The sequence below is a fragment of the Salvia hispanica genome, chromosome 3 (assembly GCF_023119035.1).
Source record: "Salvia hispanica cultivar TCC Black 2014 chromosome 3, UniMelb_Shisp_WGS_1.0, whole genome shotgun sequence".
Taxonomy (NCBI): Eukaryota; Viridiplantae; Streptophyta; class Magnoliopsida; order Lamiales; family Lamiaceae; genus Salvia; species Salvia hispanica.
This window is the reverse complement of record NC_062967.1, coordinates 13,075,053-13,101,551: the sequence shown is the minus strand read 5'-3', so window position 1 is coordinate 13,101,551 and position 26,499 is coordinate 13,075,053. Positions and strand designations below refer to the sequence as shown.

Below are 26,499 nucleotides of genomic sequence, written 5' to 3'. Positions count from 1 at the left end.
TATAATTAGTCATATAATTAATTTAATTTATACACTTTATAATTCTTTATATTTTAATTTAATTTATAAGTATTTAAAGCTAATAAACTTGCATTTATAATTACATGTTTTATTTATCTAAACTTTTGTATATATAATAAAGAGAAAAAAAAGTAATCACCAAAAATTTAAAATGGTGACGTGATCATTTTCTGTATTTATGTTAACACTACTATATATTTCAATATTTAATCAATTTTCATGATTATTGTCTGATCATGTATATTTACGTATAAAATGACTTGACAATAATTGTGATGCTCATTAATTATTTAAATAAATAGAATAATGAATATCTCTTTCATATGTAGTGTATTTATTTATTATACATGGAATCTAAAGAAACTTTCCATATAATTTAATGTTTCCATTGTTTATATATCTAGATGGAAACATGACTATATATATTTTTCACTTGTCAAATTTCTATTAGTAGGGCATACCAAATATGATTGACACCTTGGTGAGGACTGATCACTAAATTTTTACTCGTTGCATTCACCACAAAATTTACACACAACACATTACAAACATCCTTATTCAACTCACAATAATTTCTACCAAAATTAGATAACTTGAACTTCTAATCTATTATATTGATCAAAGAATAAATATACATCTAAACGCATCTTTTGGTAGGGTTAGATAACTCATCTAGAGATGAAATTTTATGAGAAAAATGAAACACGATAAAAGCTTTTTATTAAATGACAAACATGAAGCAACAAACTAGACAAAGACACAACATAACACACATGGATTATTCATTAATACACACAAATATAAGACAATCAAAGACCAAGTGAGAAGGGGAAGCCCGTCCCCTGCAGCCACTCCCCGCCGGCGATAAACTCTCCGGCTGTAAACGGCTGCGCCTCATTGGCTTTCGTCAGCACATGGAACCCTTTCCACTCCACCCGGCCACTGGTCGCCGCCCCTTTCCCCGTGTTCTTATACTCTGCGTAAAACAGAGTGTCGAGCGCGAAGTCGCTGTCGTTCCAAGGGTGCCACCCAGCCGGAACGATGACATCACTAATCTCGTTCTGCATAACAACGGTCCTCGAATACTGCTTCCACGGCCGCCCGAGGAAGGTCGGGTAGCTGTCCTGCACGGGCTCGAGGTCGTTGTTGGCGGTGATGGTGCTCTTCTGGATCACGATGCCCGTGTTCTGGTTTGGGTCGGTGCGGCCCTGGGCCGTGACCATGTTTTTCTGGCCGGGCTTCCCGACCCGGGGCTTGATGTTGCAGTTTTGGAGGACGGCGGCCGCGTTCCCGAAGATGAAGTTGACGGTCCCAACGATGTTGCACTGGGTGTAGAACTGGCGGAGGGAGTGGACGTAGAGGGTGTCCTGGTACGCGAGCATGCTGCAGCGGTAGAAGGCGGTAAAATCTGCGCTCACGCGGAGGGCAACGGCTTGTTCCTTGTATGGCCCGGCCGTGTTCTGGAATGTGATGTCCCGGGCGAGGAACCCGCTGCCCTGCACCGCTGCGATTTGAAAATAGCTCTTATAATTTTTGGTCATTACAAAAAGTAGTAAAAAGTAAATACTTCAAACAAAACGAAAAAAAGACTTGAGTGAGACAGTTGATTGTGGATGTTGAGAGTACCTATTAACTTATTTAGTCATGCCAATATAAAGACTTTGGCATAATATTACTATAATCGTTCTTCGCTGTAATATTATTTGTCTTCATTACTCAACTAAAATCGTCTAATAACATGTCAAAATCTCTGGATTGATATAATTGACAATAATTGAATGAATCTTCCTATCAAATAAATGAAAATTAGCTAGCAAATTTAACACTTGTTATTATTGTTTATATTATTAATTAATTTCTCAAAAGTTATGATCGGACAAATTTAACACTTTTGTTAATATTGTACTATATTATTAATAAATGAAAATTTAGGTTATGAATTGAAACTCACTCGAAGGTCTAATTATAGATTATGACCTTTTTTATGTTGTGAATTGATTACTCCTTTACTCAAAAGTTAATGTTAATTGAGGTGCATTAAGGCTTATATTGCTTAGTAGTGAAGCGTGCCACGACTAATTACCTACGGTGGCGGAATTGTAAGTAGTGCTGCCGTCGACGACGTTCTTGCTGGCGGTGATAATGGTGGTGAGCCGGCCATCCCCGACGAACATCAAGTTTTTCTTGTTACTCGGAATCGTCACATTCTCTCTATAAACACCTGCCTGTATCGCAATCACATACCTCTGACTGCTCCCCGCCGGCGGCGCCGCCACCGCCTCCGCCACCGTCCGGTAGTTCCCGCTCCCATCCGCCGCCAACGTCACGTCGGCGTTCACCTCCGTCGCCTGGAGCATCATCCTATCTCCTTCCGACAGCCACTCCGGCCACTCCTCCCCTGCCCGAGACTTGAGCCGCGGTGCCGCCTCGTCAGCAGCGTATGACAGATTCTTGATTATCACCATACGTTGCTGACGAGGCGGAACACGTGCTTGTGGCCCGCGACGAGCAGGTGGCGGACCTGCTCGTCAGCGCCGTCCAGACAGGTGCCCTGGTTGGTCTGGGCGGCGCTGAGGTAGGTGAAGAGGTTGTCCTTGTGGGCAGCGAGGGAGTAGCCCTCGGACCCGAATCCCACGAGCTCCGCCTCAGAGAGGTGGAGCATCTCCAGCGTGGCGTCGGCCATCTGGAAGCAGTCGCGGAGTGCGGCCTTCTGGCGCATGGTCAGCGACTGCCTCAGCCGGCGCTTCACCTTCTGCACGGTAATGCGGTTGCGCACTGCCGTGGAGATGGAGGAGTTCAGGGAGGTGATGAGCACGTCCCTGCTGGTTTTGGCTGCGGCGGCCCCAGGGGCCACCGCATCCAGGGTGGTGAGGCAGAGCTCTGGGTACAGAGTGGTAGAGAGGCAATGCTCTGGGTAGAATATGGCGGCGCATGCAGATCACAGCAGTCTGCCTGCGTCGCTCGTGTGGTGGTTGGCAAAGGGGATGGATGCGGCCACCACCACTAGTAGGAATGCGGATAATATCACGATTTTCCGTTTATTTTTGGGGTGGTTTTCCAGTTGCATATTCTCCATGGGTGGTGAGATTAGGGTTTGATTTGTTGGTAAGAGAACGAGAGTTATATAGAAAAAAAATGGTTGTTGGTTGCATATCATTAACTCTTTGCAACAAAGAGAAACGTGCGATTTCCAGCCAAGCAAGAAAGAGAGTGCTTTTGTCGCCATTATATTAACGGCGGGTAGAGATAGCTATCATCGCCAATCGCCATTATATCAACATGGACCATCTACTCTATCTAGCAATGTGTAGAGGTAAAACTTTGATGTAAATGTACATATCAAAAATTGAAGATGGCCACTAATTTATTGACACGCAAGGAGTGGATCATGCGTCGAAGGAACTCGACACGCGACACGAAGAGTTGGGCCGATTGAGTCGTTGGAGGACCCGACGCCCTTGGACCATGAAAGACATGGCCCATTATACGACAACACGGCCCAGGATGCAGCCTAGTAAGGAGAAGTAGCCTTGGTAGGTGTTGGATATTTGACACACAAAATATAGGAACACTCAATAAAGATGAAATATGGAGGATAAGTATTTATAGACTTCTCATAAAAGGATTACAAAATACACAACAAAAGTGCTTCAACACTACAAAGCTTTCTTCTCTCTTTCTCACTTGAGCTACGACTCTTTTCTCTCCAACTCACTCACTTTTTTTTCTTGATTGATTTTACAATGAACTACAACTACCTATTTATAGATTTCAAAGATAATAAAGTAGTCTACTATGTATGGCTAACTATTATACACATACATGCTACGTCACCTCCTCATAATCATTCTAAGAGACAATTTACTTAGCCATGAAGAGATTAAAGATTGATCACTCATCCCACCGCCACGTGACGTAGAGAGATTGTGGCCTTCTCTTAAGCCATGAAGAAACAAAATTTCATCCACATAATAAGTAGGTGATGCACCTACTTCATCACTTCCACCGAGCCTTTTCTTAATATTGAAGTAATTGAGTTTAATAACTCAACATCCTCCCTTAAGCTCAATTCTTCACAGTTTTCATGTCGAGAATAAATTCCAATCTTCTGATTGTATCCTTTCGCCACCAACCTTGCCCTGTATCTTTGCACTTCACCATTGACATTTTTCTTTGTTTTGTACATACATTTCACACCAATTTCTTTTCGGCCTTCTGGTAGCGTTGTCAACGACCAGGTATCACTTTTCTCGATCGCATTGATTTCTTCGTCCATTGCAATCTTCCATTTCCTATCTTGCGCAGCATCTGCATAAGCAACTGGATCAACATCCATAAAAAAACAAATAAGATTCACATTTTCCTCTCCAGCTCCATCAACTTCTTCAGTAGCTTCATATATATCATTCAGATTGCGCATTCTTCTTGGCCTTCCGACTGGACCTTGAGATGATGTTGGTGAATCTGGCTCTTCTACTTCACGTGCTTCTTCTTGCTGATCAGATACAATTTCTGACGAGCTTGCAGCTTTCTTATCCTCCCAGCTCCATGTTTGATCTTCTTCAAACACCACATCGCGACTTATGATCACCTTCTTTGTGAGTGGGTTATACAATTTGTAACCCATTACTCGATCTCCATATCCCACGAAGATACACTTTTCACCTTTGTCATCAAGCTTGATTCTTCGAGCTTCAGGAATTTTGGCATAAGCAATACAGCCAAAAACTCTCAAGTGTGCAAGACTGGGCTTGAACGAACTCCATGCTTCTTCAGGCGTCATGTTGCGAACACTTTTGGTTGGACATCGATTCAAGAGATACACTGCTGTTGCGACAGCTTCAGCCCAGAATTCTCGAGGTAAGTCTTTCCCTTTCATCATACTTCTCGCTATATTAAGAATTGTTCGGTTCTTCCTTTCAGCAACACCATTCAGTTGAGGAATATATGGAGGAGTAAGCTGGTGAATGATTCCATGCTCCTTGCAAAACTTTTCGAACAGATCGGATGTGAACTCGCCACCTTGGTCGGATCTGAGAACTTTAATATAGTGCCCACGCCGTCTTTCAACAAGAATTTTGAACTCTTTGAAAATATCAAACACCTCCGATTTCCTTTTCAAGAAATATACCCAAGTCTTTCTGGAATAATCATCAATGAAAGTCAAAAAATACTGATTACCTCCGGTAGAAATAGGCTTCAGAGGACCGCAGACGTCCGTATGAACGATCTCCAACGGGTGTGATGCTCTCCATCTCATTTCTTTAGAGAAGCTTGGCCTATGATGTTTGTCAAGTATGCAACCTTCGCAAACTTCTTCAGGATGATCAATATGCGGCAAACCTTTCACCATATTCTTTGTAGACAGCAGCTTCAAACCACCAAAATTCAGATGTCCAAGACGCAGATGCCATAACCATGACTCATCTTTAACAATGGCATTCATGCACTTCAACGTATCATGTTTTATATTCAATGGAAATAATCTGTTTTTGGACATCTTCACACCGGCAACCAAATTCCCAGTAGCATCATTGATAGCAAGATAAGAATTCTTGATACTAACATCAAATCCTTTCTCCGGCAATTGACCAAGACTCAAAATATTATTTTTCATGGCAGGCACATAATAGACGTCATATATAAAACCATGATTTCCATTCTTCAGCTTAATCAGGATGTTACCTTTTCCTTGAACAGCAACTTTTGAGGAATCTCCAAAGGTCACCTCCCCATAAGATGTCTCTTTCAGCTCCACGAAGAGTTCTTTATTCCCGCACATATGATTGCTTGCTCCAGTGTCCAAGTACCACATGCTGCACTGATCACCTTCAAGTCCTTTGTGAATAAAAAGAGAGGTTGAAATTACCTGCTCATCATCGTCTCCACCTTCGGCATAATTGACTTGTTGATTGGTATTTCCGGCTACTGGACACTCATAACTGTAATGCCCGAATTCGTGACAAATATAGCACTCGACATTTGCTTGATCAAACCCTTGTCGATTGTAGGTTTGAGAATAACCGCCTCTATACTGACCTCTTCCTCGTCCTCGTTGTCCATAAGAATTTCGACCTCTGCCTCGATAGGTGAAATTCTGTCGTCCTCCCTCGTTTTGATAATTCTGGCCTCGTCCTCCTTGGTTATGGTAATTCTGTCCACGTCCTCCTTCATACTGGTAATTCTGGTCGCGTCCTCCTCGACCACGATAACCTCGGCCTCGGCCTCAATCTCGGTTGTATCCACCACGTGATGTCCCAGGCTCAAACTTCTTGTCTTCTTGGATTGACATCTTTGCTTGTAGCATATGCTCAAGTGACGGAGTGGTCTTTTTCTTCATGCGTTGCTCGTGGACTTCCAAGATGCTCTGCAACTGGTCGATAGACATGGTGTTGAGATCTTTTGATTCTTCGATAGCCGCAACGACGTGCTCAAATTTCGACGTCAAGGAACGAAGAATTTTCTCAATGACACGAACATCTTCAATGTTCTCCCCTTGCCTTTTCATTTGATTTACAATAACTAATGTTCTTGTGAAATAGTCTGAAATGCTCTCCGTTTCAGACATGGCCAAACTTTCAAACTCACCACGTAGGATCTGCAGTCGAACTCGTATCGCTTTATCAACACCGGTGAAAGCATTCTTCAGAATCTCCCAGGCTTGTTTTGACGTGGTGGCGGCACTTACTTTCTCGAACGTAGTTTCGTCAATACCTTGATAGATATTGAATAACGCCTTCTTGTCTTATTTCCTAGCGTCTCTGAGAGCTTTCTTCTGGTTGTTCGTCAAGGCATCTTCGGCTTCTTGGGATGCAGGTTCGGTGTAGCCGTCTTGAACAATATCCCACAACTCTTGTGATTGCAAGAAGACTCGCATCTGAATACTCCAATTTCCATAATTGTGTTTCTCCAATTTGGGAATTTGGGGCTGGACCATGTTCAACGTTGCCGCCATAGGTAGGATCGAGTGGCTCTGATACCAGATTTGTTGGATATTTGACACACAAAATATAGGAACACTCAATAAAGATGAAATACGGAGGATAAGTATTTATAGGCTTCTCACAAAAAAATTACAAAATACACAACAAAAGTGCTTCAGCACTACAAAGCTTTCTTCTCTCTTTCTCACTTGAGCTACGGCTCTTTTCTCTCCAACTCACTCACCTTTTTTTCTTGATTGATTTTACAATGAACTACAACTACCTACTTATAGATTTCAAAGATAATAAAGTAGTCTACTAAAGCTTTCTTCTCTCTTTCTCACTTGAACTACGGCTCTTTTCTCTCCAACTCACTCACCTTTTTTTCTTGATTGATTTTACAATGAACTACAACTACCTATTTATAGATTTCAAAGATAATAAAGTAGTCTACTATGTATGGCTAACTATTATACACATACATGCTACGTCACCTCCTCATAATCATTCTAAGAGACAATTTACTTAGCCATGAAGAGATTAAAGATTGATCACTCATCCCACCACCATCATCCCACCACCATGTGACGTAGAGAGATTGTGGCCTTCTCTTAAGCCATGAAGAAACAAAATTTCATCCACATATGATAAGTATGTGATGCACCTACTTCATCACTTCCACCGAGCCTTTTCTTAATATTGAAGTAATTGAGTTTAATAACTCAACAGTAGGAAGACCTCTTGCGTTTATAAAAATAGGGTTTCCTGGATATGAATATGTAGTGCGTGGAGTTTTCTTGTTCGTCAATTTAATTGAAAACAGTGGAGTATTCATTTTCTGGTTTTTCTTTGTCAATTTTTTTATTTGAGTTGTATGATTATACGAAGAGAGTTTGATGATACTCGAAATTTAATCTAAAATTGAAAGTATTTGCCTGGAAAATTGATTTATACTAATACAAAAGTAGTACTACTCCAAATCTATACAATTACAAATACACTTATAAACACAATTTTTTTCCAATAGAAAGTACTCCAAAAGCAACATCTTAAGATTGTTAGCATATACGTAGTGTTCTCTCCCGTTCCATTATAATTGTGTCCTATTCTATTTCTGACCATTTCATTACAATTAAGTCATTTTTTCTTTTAACAAAAATCAACTAATGTAGTCGCTCTTACTCTATTTTCATATATTATACTTTCCTTCTCTATAATATGTTTTATTCTCATATATACTCTCTATTCACTCTTCAGATATCTACTTACCCTTACACTGGGAGGGGGTTGTAGTTTTTATTGGTGAAGAAGAACTTGAACTCAGCAACATAATAAATACAAATGAAATTAATAAATAAATTCTGCTATTAAGAGGATTGAAGAAATGGGAAGAACCAGGACGAAGGGGTCCGTTAACTGATCGGAAAAAGGAACTCCGCCGCCTTCGAGAATAATTTCGATATTTGAATTTATGTTTGAATGTGATTGTAGAATGTAGTATATTGTAAAGCATTTTGGCCATGTTTGGTTGCGGGAAAGTAAAGTTGGCAAGGAAAATGATTCCTGGGAAAATGAATCCCGGGAATATGATTCCTAGTAACTTTACTTTCCTGTGTTTGGAAAATATCAAGATTTTAAATTTATATTTAATTTAAACACCAAACTAAAAATATACTTATTATTTTTTATTTATAAAAAAGAATAATAATATAAAATTCTTAATAAACTATTAATTAAAAATAATAATAATTATATTATTATATTTATTATTACAATGGATAGTTTAAATATGGATTATCTATCACAATATAAAATAATACATATAATTATAGTTTGAAATATTATACTCATTTATAATAATAATAATAATGATAATAATAATAATAATTAGTATTATAATTATAATATTTAAGGATGTTAGTGAATAGATTTAATAAATGAAAATTACACTATAACTTTATTGATTAATTATTAATTTATAAAAATAATTATTATTATTTATCATACGATTTATATTATATAATTATATTTTAATCATTTAATAAATTATTAATTATTATTATGAATTATTATAAAATAAGTTATAATTATGATAATTTTAATCTTAGTTATTTATTTTCTAAAATTAAGTAGTATGATTTATATTTTTAAATTATTTTTAAAACATTCTAAATAATAATAATAAAAAAAATGCTATATTGCATTATATAGGTAAGAATCCTAAAACTGGGAAAAAGAATAACTAAGAAAAGCTAGGATTCAGAATCCTGGAAAATTGTACTAACTTTCCTTGTTCTCGAATTCTGATTATTTTCCCAGTTTGATAAAAAACTGAGACAAACACAGGAATTTAAAATTTAAGGAATCAAATTACTTTTCCAGACAAAATCCTGACAACCAAACATGGCCTTTAAGTTTCAAGTTAGTATAATTTATTTTGAATAGTAAGTATATTGGAGTAAATCTTGTTTAATTATGTAATTTTACGGTATAAATTATTACTCCCTCTTTTCTTAGAGATACTTCTTTTCGGTACGGAGTTCAAAAATACTGTGTTAATGGATGGTGAAAAAAGTAAGAGAGAATAAAGTAAGAGAGATGAAGAGAGAATAAAGTAAAAAGGAGAATTACTTTTTGCCAAAAGTAAAAATGACTCAATTAACTTGGAACTTCATAAAATAGAAAAATGACGCTATTAATATGGAACGAGGGAGTAGTATATTGTGTTAATCTTATTTAATCATGTAATTTTATAGTTGTGAGGGCAAACAATTCCCACATTGGAGAATGAACAATAGTTGCAAGTGTATAAATGGGCTACCCCAACTTCATTAGTATAAGGCCTTTGGGGAGTACCCCAATAGCAAAACCATGAGGGTTTTGCCCAAAGCGGATAATATCATACTAATGTGGATTTCGGGTGTGCGCCACCGAGACCAAACAGTATGAAAGAAGAATCCATTCCCTGTTTGTTAATAAGACCTGGACCCTTGTGCCTCTGCCCCCTGGTGCCTCTATGGTTGATTGCAGGTGGCTGTTTAAACTGAAAGATGAAATTGAGGGGTTGAGGTACAAGGCTAGGTTAGTTGCAAAAGGTTTTACTCAGCAAGAGGGGGTAGATTATACAGAAATTTTTGCTCCCGTGGTTAAGTTTACTACTGGGAGAGTGATGCTTGCCTTATGTGTTCATTTTAATTGGGAATTAAAATAAATGGATGTCAAAACTGCTTTTCTTCATGGTGACTTGGATAAACCCATTTACATGAAACAACCAGAGGGTTTTGTAGATCTAAACTTTCCCAATCATGTGTGTTTACTTAAGAAAGCTTTGTATGGTCTCAAACAATCTCCTTGGCAGTGGAATATCAAGTTCTCCAATGTCTCTGCGTGAGCTCGACCAAGACCTGTGGTGACCGGGTGACCTGTAACATGAGGCACACATGTGGTCTTGGTCCGGTGGTCTTGGTTTGAGGGGAGGATTGTGAGGGCAAACAATTCCCACATTGGAGAATGAACAATAGTTGCAAGTGTATAAATGGGCTACCCCAACTCCATTAGTATGAGGCCTTTTGGGGAGTACCCCAATAGCAAAACCGTGAGGGCTTTGCCCAAAGCGGACAATATCATACTAATGTGGAGTTCGGGTGTACACCACCGAGACCCAACAGTGGGGCCCTGGTTCAGGGCTGGGCCTGTGTGGCTCGGGGTTCGGTGGTTGCGCTTGCAAGTTCTCCAATGTCTCTGCGTGAGCTCGACCAAGACCTGTGGTGACCGGGTGACCTGTAACATGAGGCACACATGTGGTCTTGGTCTGGTGGTCTTGGTTTGAGGGGAGGATTGAGAGGGCAAACAATTCCCACATTGGAGAATGAACAATAGTTACAAGTATATAAATGGTCTACCCCAACTCCATTAGTATGAGGCCTTTTGGGGAGTACCCCAAGAGCAAAATCGTGAGGGCTTTGCCTAAAGCGGACAATATCATACTAATGTGGAGTTTGGGTATGCTACACCGAGACCCAACGATAGTATAAATTATTAATAAAGTGTTGTGGAGTTAAACGTGCAATCGTATTATTAAATACTTCTATATAAAGTATATTGTAGTAATCTTATTTAGGTATTTTATTGAATATATTGTACTGACAAAATAAAGATAAAAGTTTTCTTTATTTACATGCTAGAGGCTCTAGAAGCCTACAAAAATAGTGGTCAGTTTAATTTCGACAAATGTGATCTCGTTTATAAGTGCAAGGAGACTTAAAAACTTCTTGAACTTTTTTAATTAGGTATATCGTGTATGCTCCTATAAATTGATTAAGATTAAAACCAACAGAATCATAAAATCAGTAACAACAAAATCGCATCATTTATGTTGGCACTGGCGGACACACATTAAAATGGGGAGGGCTTAAGCCCTTATCCAAAATATTCTTTTGAATTTTTTTATTTAAAAAATGATTAAAAGTTTTGAAATCCATCTTCAATCCTCACCAAATTAACGTTATTGAAGACTAAATTATCGAAAATTGAATAGTAAAAAAGGCTAAAATGAATCAAGATGTCAAAATTTACATAATATAAAGCGAAAAACAATGGCATTTGAAAAAGAGATGACTGCAATAATTTACTACCTCCGTCCCCCAAAATTTGCTACACTTTGACCCGACACGGGTTTTAAGAAATGTAAAGGAAAGTGAGTTGAAAAAGTTGGGGATGTGTGTCCTACTTTTAAAGTATTAGTTTTATAATGAAATGTGAGTAGGAATGAGTTAGTGGAATATGAGGTCCACTACCAAAAATGATAAAAGTGAAGTGTATCAAATTTTCAGGGACGGACCAAAATAGTAAATTGTATCAAATTTTCAGGGACGGAGGTAGTAATATTATAAACTTCCTTGTTAAACGTGTCAAGGTGGGTGCTTTCTAAAAACGGCTGGTTCTTTAAATATTTTTAGTTAAAACTTTCTTTGAATTTAGGGAGCGTAAACGAAATTTCAATTTAATAATTTGATTTTCGATTAATGAATTTAAATTATCGTCTCCTTTATAACTCTTTCCAAATAACCGATGCAAATTCAAATTTTATTTTATTAGTGACTTAATCCAGAAATTAAATTTTTGGACTTTTTTCTTTCTAATTTAATTTATGTAAAAACTTATAGTATTTTTACTATATATTATTATTTCCTCCGTCCACTAATAAACATTCTATTTTGTCATTTTCGTCTATCCATCAATTAAAGTTCCATATATTTTTTACAATTTATGGTAATGGACCTTACCTTCAACTAACATTATTCCATCCACTTATACTATACTCCCTCCGTCCCCAATTAACAGTCACACTTTTCCATTTCGGTCTGTCCCCGATTAAGAGTCACACTTCATTTTTACCATAAATAATAAGTAGGTCCCACATTCTATTAACTCAATTCACTCACATTTTATTATAAAACCAATATAAAAAAATAGGTCCCACATTCCACTAACTTTTTCAACCAACTTTTCTTTACATTTCTTAAAATCCGTGCCCGGTCAAAGTGTGACTCCTAATCGGGGACGGAGGGAGTATTTTTTACCTTGTGTCATGTCACACGTGGACTTATAATCATGGACGAAGAGAGTACATCCATTTACAAAATTAGTCTAATTTTTTTTATTTTGGTATATTTTAAAAATAAATATTGTTTCTATTTATAGAAAGATTTCCACCAATTTTTCTCCCCTCCTATTGTACTTTATAACCGTTTTTCTTTATCTTTTCTGATACCAATACGGATTAAAACTTGTTTCGTTCATAGATCTATTTTTACTAGATAATGAGAGTATATATAGTGAAGTCTCTAGTAACAAAATTTCCTGCTTAATGTTGGCATCTTTAATTAACACGTTAAGTATTGATTTTGTTTTATCTTAAACAACATTGTTTTGTTATCCTACCATATTAATTTTCATTTTAGTTAGTAGGGGTCAATCCAGAAAAATTGAAAAGCTTCTAAAAATAATACTCCGCATATATTCATTCGCCATTTACTTACCACAAATTTCATTTTGATTCATAAATTACTTTTTAACCTACATCCCATTATTTCTATAATGTATGTCATGCTGCATTCACCACAAAAATTTACACACAACACATCCCCAACATCCTTATTCACTCACAGTAAAAGCTTTTTTATTACTCCAAAACACAAACATGAAACAACAAACAAGACATAGACACACCATAACACACATGGATTATTCATGAATACACACAAACATGAGACAATCAAAGTCCAAGAGACACGGGGAAGCCCGTCCCCTGCAGCCAGTTCTCGTCATTGATAAATTCTCCGGCTGTAAACGGCTGCGCCTCATCGTCTCTCGTCAGCACATGGAACCCCTTCCACTTTACCCGGCCACCGGTCGCCGCACCTGCGCCCGTGTTCTTATACTCTGCGTAAAACAGAGTGTCGAGCGCGAAGTCGCTGTCGTTCCAAGGGTGCCACCCAGCCGGAACGATGACATCACTAATCTCGTTCTGCATAACAACGGTCCTCGAGTACTGCTGCCACGGCCGCCCGAGGTAGCTCAGGTAGCTGTCCTGCACGGGCTCGAGGTCGTTGTTGGTGGTGATGGTGCTCTTCTGGATCACGATGCCTGTGTTCTGGTTTGGGTCGGTGCGGCCTTGGGCCGTGACCATGTTTTGCTGGCCGGGCTTCGGGACCCGGGGCTTGATGTCGCAGTTTTGGAGGACGACGGCTGCGTTCCCAAAGATGAAGTCGACTGTCCCAACGATGACGCACTGGGTGTAGAACTGGCGGAGGGAGTGGACGTAGAGGGTGTCCTGGTACGCGAGCATGCTGCAGCGGTAGAAGGCGGTAAAATCCGCGCTCACGCGGAGGGCGACGGCTTGTTCCTTGTATGGTCCGGCCGCGTTCTGGAATGTGATGCCCCGGGCGAGGAACCCGCAGCCCTCCACCGCTGCGATGTGAAAATAGCTATTAGTTTTTTTATCATTACCAAAAGTAGTAAATAGTAATTGAGACCCTTAACTGTGAAATGAAAAAAGACTAGATACACTACAAAAAAAAAAACACGGCTAAGGACGCTTTTTAAGTCGATTCGGGACGCTTTTTTTTGTTTCTAAATATTTCACCGACGCTTCAAAAAGTGTCCTTACCGGTGGTGTGCCAATTAAAAATAAGGACGCAAATAGCTAGCGTCGGTGAATTACTTTGGGACGCTTTTAAATTGCGTCTCCAACATATTTTCCGACGCAATTCATAATAGCGTCTCAGATTTCACATCCATCCTAACACCAAGACGCTATTAAAAAGCGTCCCGAAGTGCATTTAAAAGTGTCTCCAATTATACATCCTAACACCATGACGCTATTAAAAAGCGTCCCAAAGGGTATTAAAAAGTGTCTCCAATTATACAACCAAATATATTGCCATTATATATATCTATATATACACATATAATATACATATTATATTTTGAATCCAAACAAAGACAAGTAGAAGTAGACAATTGTTGGTATCTCAAAAGTAATTCAATAGAAATCTGTAATGAGTCATTGAAGAAAAACGAATCTGACTTCATATTTGTGGGAATTGACAAAGACAACTATACAGGCTAATTAACTTGGTTACAATTTGCAAATGAAGATTACAAATACACATCTAAACTGCTCCTGTCATTCTTAGTCATTGATACTTCTTCTTTATAAAGGCCCCTGTTAAAAAAGAACAATTTTCATAAATATATTTGGTACTAACATATAAGTATGCCTTATAACATAAGAAATAAGTTGAACTTTCTTACCCACGAGCTCGTCCTTTCACCAAAACTTGAACTTATACAACAACATAGTTCAAGATAGCCACGAAACAAAAATCAGCAAAAAATTAACCAAAACAACACTTCAAACTCTAGAACCTGAACTTACAAAAAAATTGTTGTTGTAACTTGCATAGAGTAAAAAACAAACTTTTATTCAAGATTAGTACTGTTATTCTTTTGTTCCAGACTATTTTTGATGATTGTGTTGAGCACGCTGAATTTCTCATGCTGGACGAGATACATTTAATTAGAACAAAAAGAACGGCTAAGGACATTATGTGATGAATTTTCCCACAGATCTATTATCGCTTATTCTTCATCTTTATTCCAAGAAAGAAACATTAACTGAACGTACCACAAGTTGTTCGGAAGCTTGGTTAACAAAAGCCCCATCCTTATGTTTGTGGATTATCGAGTACCACTCGAGTGGAGCTGGATTCCTTTTATATTTCTTTTTATGCAGTGAACAATATTATCATTAAGCATTGAATCCATATGTATATGAACAGCTAACAAGGATCAATATAATATGTAAACGCGAGATTTCATACAAATTTACGCTTCTTCCTTGCAAAACTTTCGGATCCCGAAGTGTGAGGCGCCACTTGCTGCGCACGTGCTCTCTTTCCTATTTCCTAACCAATCTAAAACAGAAAATGAACAATTTAAGCATAATTTTCAAAGAACCTAATTTGATAATGTCAACTACATATATCCATTACCTTCCCTTTATTAGAAAACCAGTAATGAACTAAATGAATCCATTGCTGCAACGGAATTTCTTCTAGCGGTTGTCTTGCAATCTCCTGCTCCGTCATTCCATCAATCACATATTTACCTTTCAAATAAGATTTATAACTTCTCCATTTCTTCGACGTTGATTTCAAAATCTATTTCTCAATACCATTGTTAGAAGGAAGAAGAAATTTATCATGTGACAGAAATTATTATTAGTATAACTAATATATGAAAAGAGTAATACATTCAGTATTTAATAAATAATAAAGAAATTCTTTACTTTGGCTAAATCAGTCACACCCTTCTTGAAAGTTAAAGGCATCTTTATCCATGTATGGTAGTTAAGAAGACACAAGTTTGGTCTTCGAGCAACTTTACCCAGCCAACCACCTAGAACCCTACCACCTCTATTATCTGGCTGATTATGCTCATTACATTCGACAACAATCCGATCACCATTTCTCAAGTTCCACACATCTTTGGAACAAAACAGTCCTCTCTTTACCCTTGTGCTTCCGTCAGTCCCTTCGATTATGTACATATCAGCAATGGACAAAAACAAGTCACACAAATGGCAAATTTCTAAATACACTTACTTTGAATTATGAGATTATCGTCATCGTCATCTTCACTATTAAACTGCATTTCATCTTCATAATTGTGCTGTGAGACATCATGCTCATCCTCCATGGTTTCTGAAGTAGAAGAGCTAGCAAAAAGTTTCCATCAGAATTGCACGAAAATATTTACAGCCTTGTCACTTGTCCATAAAAACAAAGGCTGCAAAAACACCTCCATTCATTATGTTCATGATAGCTTGTTAGGGCACTCATTATGAGATTTATACTCAACTACTCATGCTAAACCAATTATTATCAGCCAATAACTATTAGCTTTATCCAAAAAGCAACCATGGTAACAAAACAACTAAATGACTAGCTTCACAGGGATTATATCATTAGATAATTACTTCAAGTAAGTAAGAGGGGACATTCTTGAAAAATAATTTAGTCAGAAATGTGCTCAGAATACCAATTATATAGGAACTAAATGAAAACACAATGCAGTTAAAACCTATAGAGAATCTTACCGCTGATAGAGATTGTAATCTTTGATCTTCTCCTCTACACCTTAGGCTGAAACAGACACTTGATACATCCAATTATTAACAAGAAATGAATATTTTTGATACAAGAAGTATCATTCATGCAACTCTCTTGTACATAAACTTTGAATGATCACAAAGAATATAATCCATACTTCAACTTTCCCCATAATCATTGGTTGGAACAGTTTTTTGTTTCTTGGATCTTGAACATACACGTGGAGACAAATGGGAAGCACGTTATTTTTCAAAGAGACACATAACTTATTTACATAAGTAGATATTAAATCTGTCAAATAGTAAAAAATATGTACCAACGATCATAGTTGATGCAACAGCAAAACCATTCAGAAAAATGTGTTATGTGTGCTCTAAAAACAACATTCATTCACATACATGTAACTGTATCATAACTAAGATTATACCCCAAAATATGGATTCATAGGAGTGAGGATAAAACCATAATGAGCAGCCTAATATATATCTCTTCCAGATGCAAAAGAAATGATGATAAATTACATGTTGATGCTTTGCCATTTAAGATTAATAAGTGATGATCTTTACAAAGTGTTAACAAGTATTTACAGTTATTAAGTGTGTGTAGAAAAAAATGGTTGAGACATTATCAAAGTGGCAGCAGGGCATGTGTAGTATACATCTTCATATATATATATATAAGAAAACATGAAATTTTTTCAAGCAATTCATCTATAGTCACAAAAACATACAAATGACTAAAATTCCTTCAACCAACAATACCTCAGACTGCCTAAATTGAGGGTGAATGATGAAATTAGTTTAACATGTTAACAAAATATTTCAGTTTATTGAGTCCAAAATGAAACCTAACAAACAGAGAGAAAACCCATATAATAAAAAAAATACTCAAATTCTGGATAATTTAGGAGTCAATCTTAAACATTGATAAAACTAAGCATAAGCAACAGGCGAATAGATTACAGATCGAGCTTGAATTCCAGATAAGCTTCTTAATCTATGTTTACATAAGCTTCTTAATCTATGTTTACCAATCCAGACCTATAGAGAAGACAATTCAAGTATTTCGGCTTGGTTTTCTCATGATTACAGATGTAAAATTGAGAATCACATGATTTTAGAAATGCACAGCTCTTCAACTAGCAGACATGCACTTGATTGAAAATAAAAGGAAGAAAACCAAATAGCGAACAAGCAATGCACAATTCATACGGTTTGCAATTTCTAGCTCCGATTGTAATATAAATATCCTAAATTGTGAATCCCTAGACCTCTAAACTCAATAAACATGGAGAAACAATGAGTGAAGAAATCGAACCTCAGTGAATTGATTGGATTTCTTCGACTGAAGATATTCCGATGAGACCGGCGACAAGGGAGACGACGATCTCCGCAGCAGGAAATCGGAGCGGCGAGCAGAGAGAGAGAGGCGGAGATTTTAATTTTACCTTTTTTGTTTCAATAAAGATATACTATTACTCCTATTAGTTAAAAATGTTTCAATAAAGATACGTATTAGTTAAAAACTTAAAATTTATCTAATTGAATTACTTGGAGACGTATTTACTAACGCGTCCCTAACTTAGAACTTAATTTAAGACGCTTATATTTAGCGTCCTCAATTTTGACTATTTTTAAAAAATCCCAACGCATGTAAATGCGTCCTAAATTTTATGTCCTTATATAATACATTTGTTGTAGTGATAGTACTCATTAACTTATTTAGTCATGCCAATATATATATATATATATATATATATATATATAAAGACTTTGGCATAAATACTACTCTACAATGCTTTAGTAATGAAAATGAATTTGGCAAAAATATATACTCCCTCCGTCCCGGCTAAGATGACACATTGCTTAGCCGGCACGAGATTTTAGGAGTTATTGGTTAAAGTGTTTAATTGGAGAGAGAGAAAGTGGGTGTAAGTATTAAAGTAGAGAGATAAAGAAAGATGAATATTTTAATAGGAGTGAGAAAAAGTGGTTGAGTGTATTAATTGGAGAGAGAAAGTTACCAAAAAAGAAAATGTGTCATCTTAGATGAGACAAACTAAAAAGGAAAACGTGTCATCTTAAGCGGGACGGAGGGAGTATTAGTACTATAGTCGTTCTTACCTGTAATATTATTTGTCTTCATTACTCAACTAAAATCGTCTTATAACATGTCAAAATCTCTGGATTGATATAATTAGGGGTGGGTCGATACGATATATCGTATCGAAAACGTTGTATCGTGTATCGTATCGAAAATATCGATATGAAAGAATTTCATATCGTTATCGTATCGAAAGTTTCGATATAAAAAAATTTCATATCGTTATCGTATCGATATTTCGATATATCGTACCGAAATTCGATATATCGTTAAATATCGATATATATCGAAAATATCGATATATCAAAAATTTTCGATATATATCGTTTTTCGATATAAAACGATATATCGCGATATAAGGAAATTCATATCGTTATCGTATCGAAAACTTACGATACGATATCGTATCGTATCAAAAATTACGATATATCAAAAATTTGATATTTTTTCGATATTTTTCAATATGATATGAGCGATATATCATTTTTTCGGTATTTTTCCCCAGCCCTAGATATAATTGGCAATAATGGAATGAATCTTGCTATCAAATAAATGAACATTAGCAAGCAAATCTAACACTATTGTTATTATTGGAGTACTATGTTATTAAATAAATGGAAAATTGAGGTTATGAATTGAATCTCACTCGAAGGTCTATTTATAGATTAGAACCTTTTTTTATGTTGTTAATTGATTACTTTTTTACTCAAAAGTTAAAGTTAATTGAGGTGCATTAAGGCTTATTGCTTAGTAGTGAAGCGTGCAACGACTAATTACCTACGGTGGCCGAATTGTAGGTACTCCCGTCGTCGATATAGTTCTTGTTGGCGGTGATAATGGTGGTGAGCCGGCCATCTCCGACGAACATCAAGTTTTTCTTATTTTTCTCAATCTTCACATTCTCTCTATAAATTAAACACCTGCCTTTATCGCAATCACATACCTCTCACTGCTCCCCGTCGGCGCTGCCACCACCGCCTCCGACACCGTCCGGTAGTTCCCGCTCCCATCCGCCGCCACCGTCACGTCGGCGTTCACCGCCGTCGCCTGGAGCATCAGCCTATCTCCTTCCGACAGCCACTCCGGCCACTCCTCCCCTGCCCGAGACTTGAGCCGCGGTGCCACCTCGTCTGACAGGTTTTTGATTATCGCCATCACGTTGCTGACGAGGCGGAACACGCGCTTGTGGCCGGCGACGAGCAGGCCGCGGACCTGCTCGTCGGTGCCGTCCAGACAGGTGTCCTGGTTGGTCTGGGCAGCGCTGAGGTAGGTGAGGAGGTTGTCCTCGTGGGCGGCAAGGGAGTAGCTCTCGGAGCCGAATCCCACGAGCTCCGCCTCAGCAAGGCGGAGCATCTCCATAGTGGCGTCGGCCATCTGGAGGCAGTCGCAGAGTGCGACCTTCTGGCGCGTAGTCAAGGACTGCCTCAGCCGGCGCTCCACTTTCTGCACGGTAATGCGGTTGCGCACTGCCGTGGAGATGGAGGAGTTCAGGGAGGTGATGAGCACGTCCCTGCTGGTTTTGGCTGCGGCGGCCCCAGGGGCCAACGCATCCAGGGTGGTGAGGCAGGTATAGAGTGGCAGCGCAAGTGGACCTCACCACCGCTGGCGTGATGAAAGAGGTAGAGAGGCAAAGCTCTGGGTACAATATGGCGGCGCAGGCAGACCTCAGCAATCTGCCTGCGTCGCTCGTGTGGTGGTTGGCGAATGGGATGGATACGGCCGCCACCACTAGTAAAAATAGGAATGTGGAGAATATCACGATTTTCCGTTTATTTTTGGAGTGGTTTTCCGGTTGCATATTCTCCATGGATGGTGAGATTGGGATTTGAGTGGTTGATAAGAGAAGAGAGTTTATATAGAAAATAACATGTTGTCGGTTGCATATCATTTAGCACTTTGCAACAAAGAGGAACGTGCGATTTCCAGCCAAGCAAGAAAGAGAGCGCTTTTGTCGCCATTATATTAACGACGGAAAGAGATAACTATCGTCGCCAATTATCGCCATTATATCAACAAGGACCATGTATTCTTTCTAGCAAGTATAGAGCTAAAACTTTGATGTAAATGTACATATCTAAAATTGAAAGATAGTCACTAATTTATTGACATGACACGCAAGGAGTGGATCGTGCGTCGGAGGAACTCGACACGCGACACAAAGATATGGGCCGAGGTGTTGGAGGACCGACGCCCTTGGACCTTGAAGACATGATCCGTTATCCGACGACACGAGCCGAGATGCGGCCCTAGTAAGGTGAAGTAGCCATGGTAGAAGACCTCTAGCGTTTATAAAAATAGGGTGTCGTCGATAAGAATATATAGTGTGTGGAGTTTTCTTGTTCGTTATAAGAGTATCCATTTTCTGGTTTTTCTTTGTTACTACCTTCGTCCCCCAAATATTGTCCCACATTGACTCGACACGGGTTTTAAGAAATGTAATAGAAAGTGAGTTGAAAAAATTAGTGGATTGTGAGTCCTACTTTTATATATTAGTTTTAGAATAAAATGCGAGAGGTATGAGTTAGTGGAATATGGGGTCCACTACCAAAAATGGTAAAAAATGAAATGGGAGAAACTTTGGGGGACGAACGAAAATGGAAAAATGGGACAAACCTTCAGGCACGGAGGTAGTAATTTTTTTCTGAGGTACTCCCTCTGTCCGCGAATAGGAGTCCCGTTTTTCCATTTTAGTCCGTCCACGAATAGGAGTCCGGGTTGACTTTTACCATAAATGGTAATAGGGTCCCACCTTCCACTAACTCATTCCACTCACATTTCATTTAAAACTAATATATACAAGTGAGACTTCTATTCCACTAACTTTTTTCTACCCATTATTCTTAACATTTCTTAAAACCCGTGCCGCCCATAAAAGAGACTCCTAATGGCGGACAAGAGGGAGTATATTACTACCTCTGTCCACCAAAATTTGTCCCATTTTTCCATTTTCGTCCGTCCCCCAAAATTTGTCCCATTTTACTTTACCATTTTTTCTAGTGGACCTCATATTCCACTAACTCATCCCTACTCACATTTTATTATAAAACTAATATATAAAGATAGGACCCACAATCCACTAACTTTTTCAACTTACTTTTCATTACATTTCTTAAAACCCGTGTCGGGTCAAAGTGAGACAAATTTTGGTGATCGGGGTAGTATTATACGAAAAGAGTTTGATGATACTCAAAATTGAATCTAAAATTGAAAATATTTTCCTAGAAAAGTAATGTTTACTAATACAAAAGTAGTACTCCATATCTATATATGCACAATTTGCTTAAATCTAATATTCAAAAGTAATGTCGAAAGATTATTGGCAGTTTGGCACAATAGATGAATAGAAAGTACTCCAAATAACTAAATTTTCCACCTAAATTTTGTTTCCAAAAGCAACTATCTTAAGATTGTTAGCATATAAGTAGTATTCTCTCCCGTTCCATTATAATTGTGTCCTATTCTATTTCTGACCATTTCATTAAAATTAAGTCATTTTCCTTTTAACAAAAATCAACTTATTTAGTCCCTCTCACTCTATTTTCATATATCATACTCTCCTTCTATACAATATGTTTTATTCTCATATACTCCATTCACTCTTTCAAATATCTACTTAATTCTTCATCTGATTCTCTCTCTTGTATGTTAACATACTAAACATTCATTTCTAAAGTTGCGTACAAAAGAAATATCTCAATTATAGTGCGACGAAACAAGCTCGACACATCGATTCATTATTTTAGCACAACAACCACGGAAACAAAGAACAAAGACACAACAAAATACAATGGATTATTAACGAAAAATACACAAATATGAGCTCAATCATAGCCCAAGAGAGAAGGGGAAGCCAGTCCCCTTCAACCAACTCCCACCGCCGATGAACCTCCCAGCCGTAAACGGCTCCGCCTGGGCCGAGCTCGTCAGCACCCGAAACCCTCCCCACCTCACCCTTCCCTCCGTCTTCGCCCCGGCCCCCGTGTTCTTATACTCCGCATAGTAAAGCGTAGCAAGCGCAAAGTTCCCATCCCACTCAAACCACCCGGCCGGATGGATAACATCGCTGATATCCGTCTGCATCACAACCGTCCTCGAGTAGCGCTTCCACGGCCGCCCCAGGTAGCTCGGGAAGCTCCCTTGGACTGGCCTGAGGTCCGCGGTGGCGGCGATGCGGCACTTCTGGATGACGATGCCGGTGTTCTGGTTGGGGTTGTCGCGGCCCTGCGCGGTCACCATGTTTTTCTGCTTTGGATTGGGGCGGCGGGGCGTGATGTCGCAGTTCTGGAGGACGGCGGCGGCGTTGCCGAAGATGAAGTCGACGGTGCCGGCGATGGTGCAGTGGGTGTAGAACTGGCGGAGGGAGTGGACGTAGAGGGTGTCCTGGTACGCGAGCATGCTGCAGCGGTAGAAGGCCGAGTGGTCTGCGTTCACACGGAGGGCCACGGCTTGGTGCTTCGACGGCCCTGCAGCGTTCTGGAATGTGATGTCCCGGGCGAGAAATCCGCCGCCGACCACCGCTGCGGTAAATATTGTCGGTCATGTCAATACGAAGATTTTGATTGTAAAATGTTAGTAGGATGTGGAAGCCACGTGCAAAAATGAAAAAAGTAAATAACTTTTTTAATTGTGGACAACCTCCAAAAATAACAAAATGGCCTTTAAATGAATGGACGAGAGAGTAATAATAGCCATTCTTTGCCTTTTGGTATAATTTATCTTTATTTATCACCTAAAATTGTTAAATAACAACGTACTCATTCTATTCTAAAATTGTAGTAGTAGTCATTCTCTGTCTTTTCGGTATAATTTTTGTCTTTATTATTTGACTAATAATGAGTATATATTAGTCCATTCATCTCTTAAAATTTGACACCATTTGACCAAACACTAATTTTAAAAAGAGGGAACATCTCTTTTGGTCCACGAACTTTGCCAAAGTATCATTTTAGTTCCGTGAACTTTGAAAATATCATTTCAGGTTCATCAACTATGGGTTAATATCATTTGAAGTACTCTTTTACTATTTTCAAATTTTTTTGGACAAAAATACCCTTGATACCTTAAAGGGTATATATTTTTAATAATACTCATATTTTTTTTATAAATATCTTTACTATATATTTTTGATGATTTTTCTAAATATAATTTGACCTTCAATATTATCACTTAAATTTGTGACATGCAAGAATAGATCCTTATTTAATTTTTTATTATTAAAGAAAAGTTCTTTATTCAATTTTAAAATTCTTTAATATAAAAAATTAAAGAAAAACAATTTTACTTGCATGTCACATAATTAAGTGATAATATTGAAGGTCAAATTATATTTAGAAAATTTGTCAAAAATATATTGTAAAGATATTTATAAAAAATATGAGTATATGATAAGTTTATTAAAAATATATACCCTTTATGTTATCGAGGGTATTTTCGTCCTATAAAACTTGGAAGTAGTAAAAAGTACTTCAAATGATATTAACCCATAGTTGATGGACCTGGAATGATATTTTCAAAGTTCACTAACCTAAAATGATACTTTGACAAAGTTCGTAGACTAAAAAAGATGTTCCCTCTTTTAAAAAATGTACTACCTCCGTCCCCCAAAATTTGCTACACTTTGACCGTGGCACGGATTTTAAGAAATGTAATGAAAAGTGGGTAGAAAAAGTTAGTGGATTGTGGGTCCTACTTTTATATATTAGTTTTATAATAAAATGTGAGTATGAATGAGTTAGTGGAATATGAGGTCCACTACCAAAAATGGTAAAAGTGAAGTATATCAAATTTTCAGGGACGGACCGAAATGGTAATATGTATCAAATTTTTAGGGACAGAGGTAGTAATAGAAATGAGTTGGAAAAAGTTTTAAAATAAAAATATGGATCCTACTTTTATATATTAGTTTTAAAATAAAATGTGAATGAGAATGAATAGTGGGATGTGGGGTCCATTACTAAAAAAGGTAAAAGTGAAAGGTGACAAATTTTTAGGGACGGACGAAAAAAGGAATAAGTAACAAATTTTTTAGGGATGGATGGAGTATATTCTTTAGATTTAATAACTAGTACTCCCTCCTTCCCAAGATAAGTGACTCATATTCTTTTTTGGGACGTCCCAAGATAAGTGACTCATTCTTTTTTTGGTATTCTCTCTTACTTTTTCTCTCTATTTTATTAACTCTTTTATTTTATTCACTTTCCACTTTACTAATAAAACTCCATTTCCTTAAATCCCGTGCCTAGTAAATAAAACTCCATTTCCTTAAATCCCGTGCCGAAAAGTTTATAGTCACTCATCTTGGAATGGAGGGAGCAGTACTAATTTTTTTGTTCGTCAATGTACAATTTACATATATGAACATTTTATTTTGGTTGGGAATGGATACATTCACGGCCACAAAATTTATAGCATTGAATTGTCGTTTTGAATCTCATAATTGGAGTACTTAGTTGTGAATACTGTAACGACTAACCTACAGTGGCGGAATTGAAGGTGGTGCTGCCGTCGACGACGTTCTTGCTTGCGGTGATAATGGTGTTCATCCGCCATCTCCGACGAACATCAGGTTCGTCTTCTTCTTCGGTATCTCCACATTCTCCCTATAAACCCCGGCCTTTATCCGAATCACATACCTCCGGCTCGTGCTCCTCCCCTCCGGCGCCGCCGCCACCGTCCGGTGGTTCCCGCTCTCGTCCTCCGCCACCGTCACGTCCGCCTTCACCGACGACGACTGCAGCAGCCGCCTATCGCCAGCCGACAGCCACTCCGGCCACTCCTCCCCCAGCCTCCTCTCCTCCAGCCGAGCCTTGAGCGTCGCCGCCTCCTCAGCGTCCGACAGGCTATTGATTATTGCCATCACGTAGCTGACGAGGCGGAACCCGTGCTTTTGGCCGGCGATGAGCGCCGCCTGGACCTTCTTGTCGGCTCCTCCGTGGGAGAAGCCGTCCAGGCACGAGTCCTGGTTGGTCTGGGCGGCGCTCAGGAGGGTGAGGAGGTTCTCCTTGTGCGCCGCGAGGGCGCGGAGCTCGTCCAGCGTGTCGCCGATCACCTCGGCGCAGTCCCTGAGGGCGCCCCGCTCGCGGGGCGTCAGCGACTGGCGCCGCTGGCGCTCCACCTTCTTCACAGTGAGGAACTCCCCACTGTGGAGATGGTGTAGTTGAGGGCCGTGATCAGCACGTCCCTGCTGGTCTTGACTGCGGCGGCTGGGGCCGCAGCCAAGGTGGAGAGGCAGAGGTCGGGGTACAATGTTGCGGCACAAGTGGACCTCACCACAGTAGAGGCGGATGCGGATCCGCCTCTACTGTGGCGATGGCCAGGGGGATGGATTCGGCGGCGACGACTAGTAAAGATAGGAATGAGGAGAGGATTAGGATTTTTCGTTTGTTTTTGTGGTGATTTTCGGGTTGCATATTCTCCGTGGATGGTGGTTGGATTTTTTGGAGAAGAGAGTCACAATTTTAGTGTGTTACATAGAAATTAATGATTATCCGTTGCATATATGATATATACAGATATGTGGCTTTGGTATAACGTAATGTATTACAAAGTAGACACTGTATTGAAGAAAAACGTGGAAAGGCCAGCGAAGTAATAATGACATAACAATCGTCGTTATTAAAACGGGACCATATACTCTTTCGAACAAAATCTATTGCCAAAATTTGATATAAATATATACGAAATATTAAATTTTATCACTACTCACTAGTTTAATTTGATCTTGAATCTAAACTTACTACTCAACCATACGTAAAAGTTGACTTTGTTATTGTGTT

The 26,499-nt window shown here is 38.6% G+C and overlaps 1 protein-coding gene and 3 pseudogenes across 12 annotated transcripts; all 4 read right to left on the bottom strand.

Moving 5' to 3' along the window:
* Positions 1-705: 705 nt before the first annotated feature.
* Positions 706-3,097, bottom strand: LOC125215840 (annotated as a pseudogene).
* A 9,942-nt stretch (positions 3,098-13,039) lies between these two features.
* LOC125215082 lies at positions 13,040-20,531 on the bottom strand (annotated as a pseudogene).
* On the bottom strand, positions 14,472-18,285 carry LOC125215083. Of its 12 annotated transcripts, XR_007175208.1 has the most exons (7): positions 17,939-18,093; positions 16,609-16,654; positions 16,115-16,227; positions 15,799-16,043; positions 15,503-15,618; positions 15,332-15,424; positions 14,472-15,231 (listed from the first exon to the last, which is right to left on the bottom strand). XR_007175208.1 is itself a non-coding variant. In XM_048116394.1 (6 exons), the coding sequence occupies exons 3-6, from the start codon at positions 16,206-16,208 to the stop codon at positions 15,416-15,418; spliced, it is 516 nt and encodes a 171-aa protein (XP_047972351.1). In that variant the 5' UTR covers positions 16,209-16,213; positions 16,609-16,666; positions 17,939-18,094; the 3' UTR covers positions 15,332-15,415. The 12 variants fall into 12 exon arrangements, 7 of the variants coding, with proteins under 7 accessions (XP_047972351.1, XP_047972349.1, XP_047972347.1 ...); XR_007175210.1 differs by lacking the exon at positions 15,799-16,043 and having other exon boundaries at positions 16,115-16,298; positions 17,939-18,285; XR_007175211.1 differs by lacking the exon at positions 15,799-16,043 and having other exon boundaries at positions 15,503-15,586; positions 17,939-18,103.
* Positions 20,532-22,397: 1,866 nt separating the features above from the next.
* On the bottom strand, positions 22,398-26,202 carry LOC125215081 (annotated as a pseudogene).
* Positions 26,203-26,499: the final 297 nt, after the last annotated feature.

Bases quoted from the DNA above. Each gene is read 5' to 3' on its own strand.
- LOC125215083 (XM_048116394.1), bottom strand. From the start codon at position 16,208: ATGGAGGATGAGCATGATGTCTCACAGCACAATTATGAAGATGAAATG. The intron at 16,044-16,114 runs GTAAGTGTATTT...ACATAATCGAAG, and splicing joins CGATAATCTCATAATTCAAA to GGACTGACGGAAGCACAAGG. The intron at 15,671-15,798 runs GTAAAGAATTTC...ATTGAGAAATAG, and splicing joins GTGTGACTGATTTAGCCAAA to ATTTTGAAATCAACGTCGAA.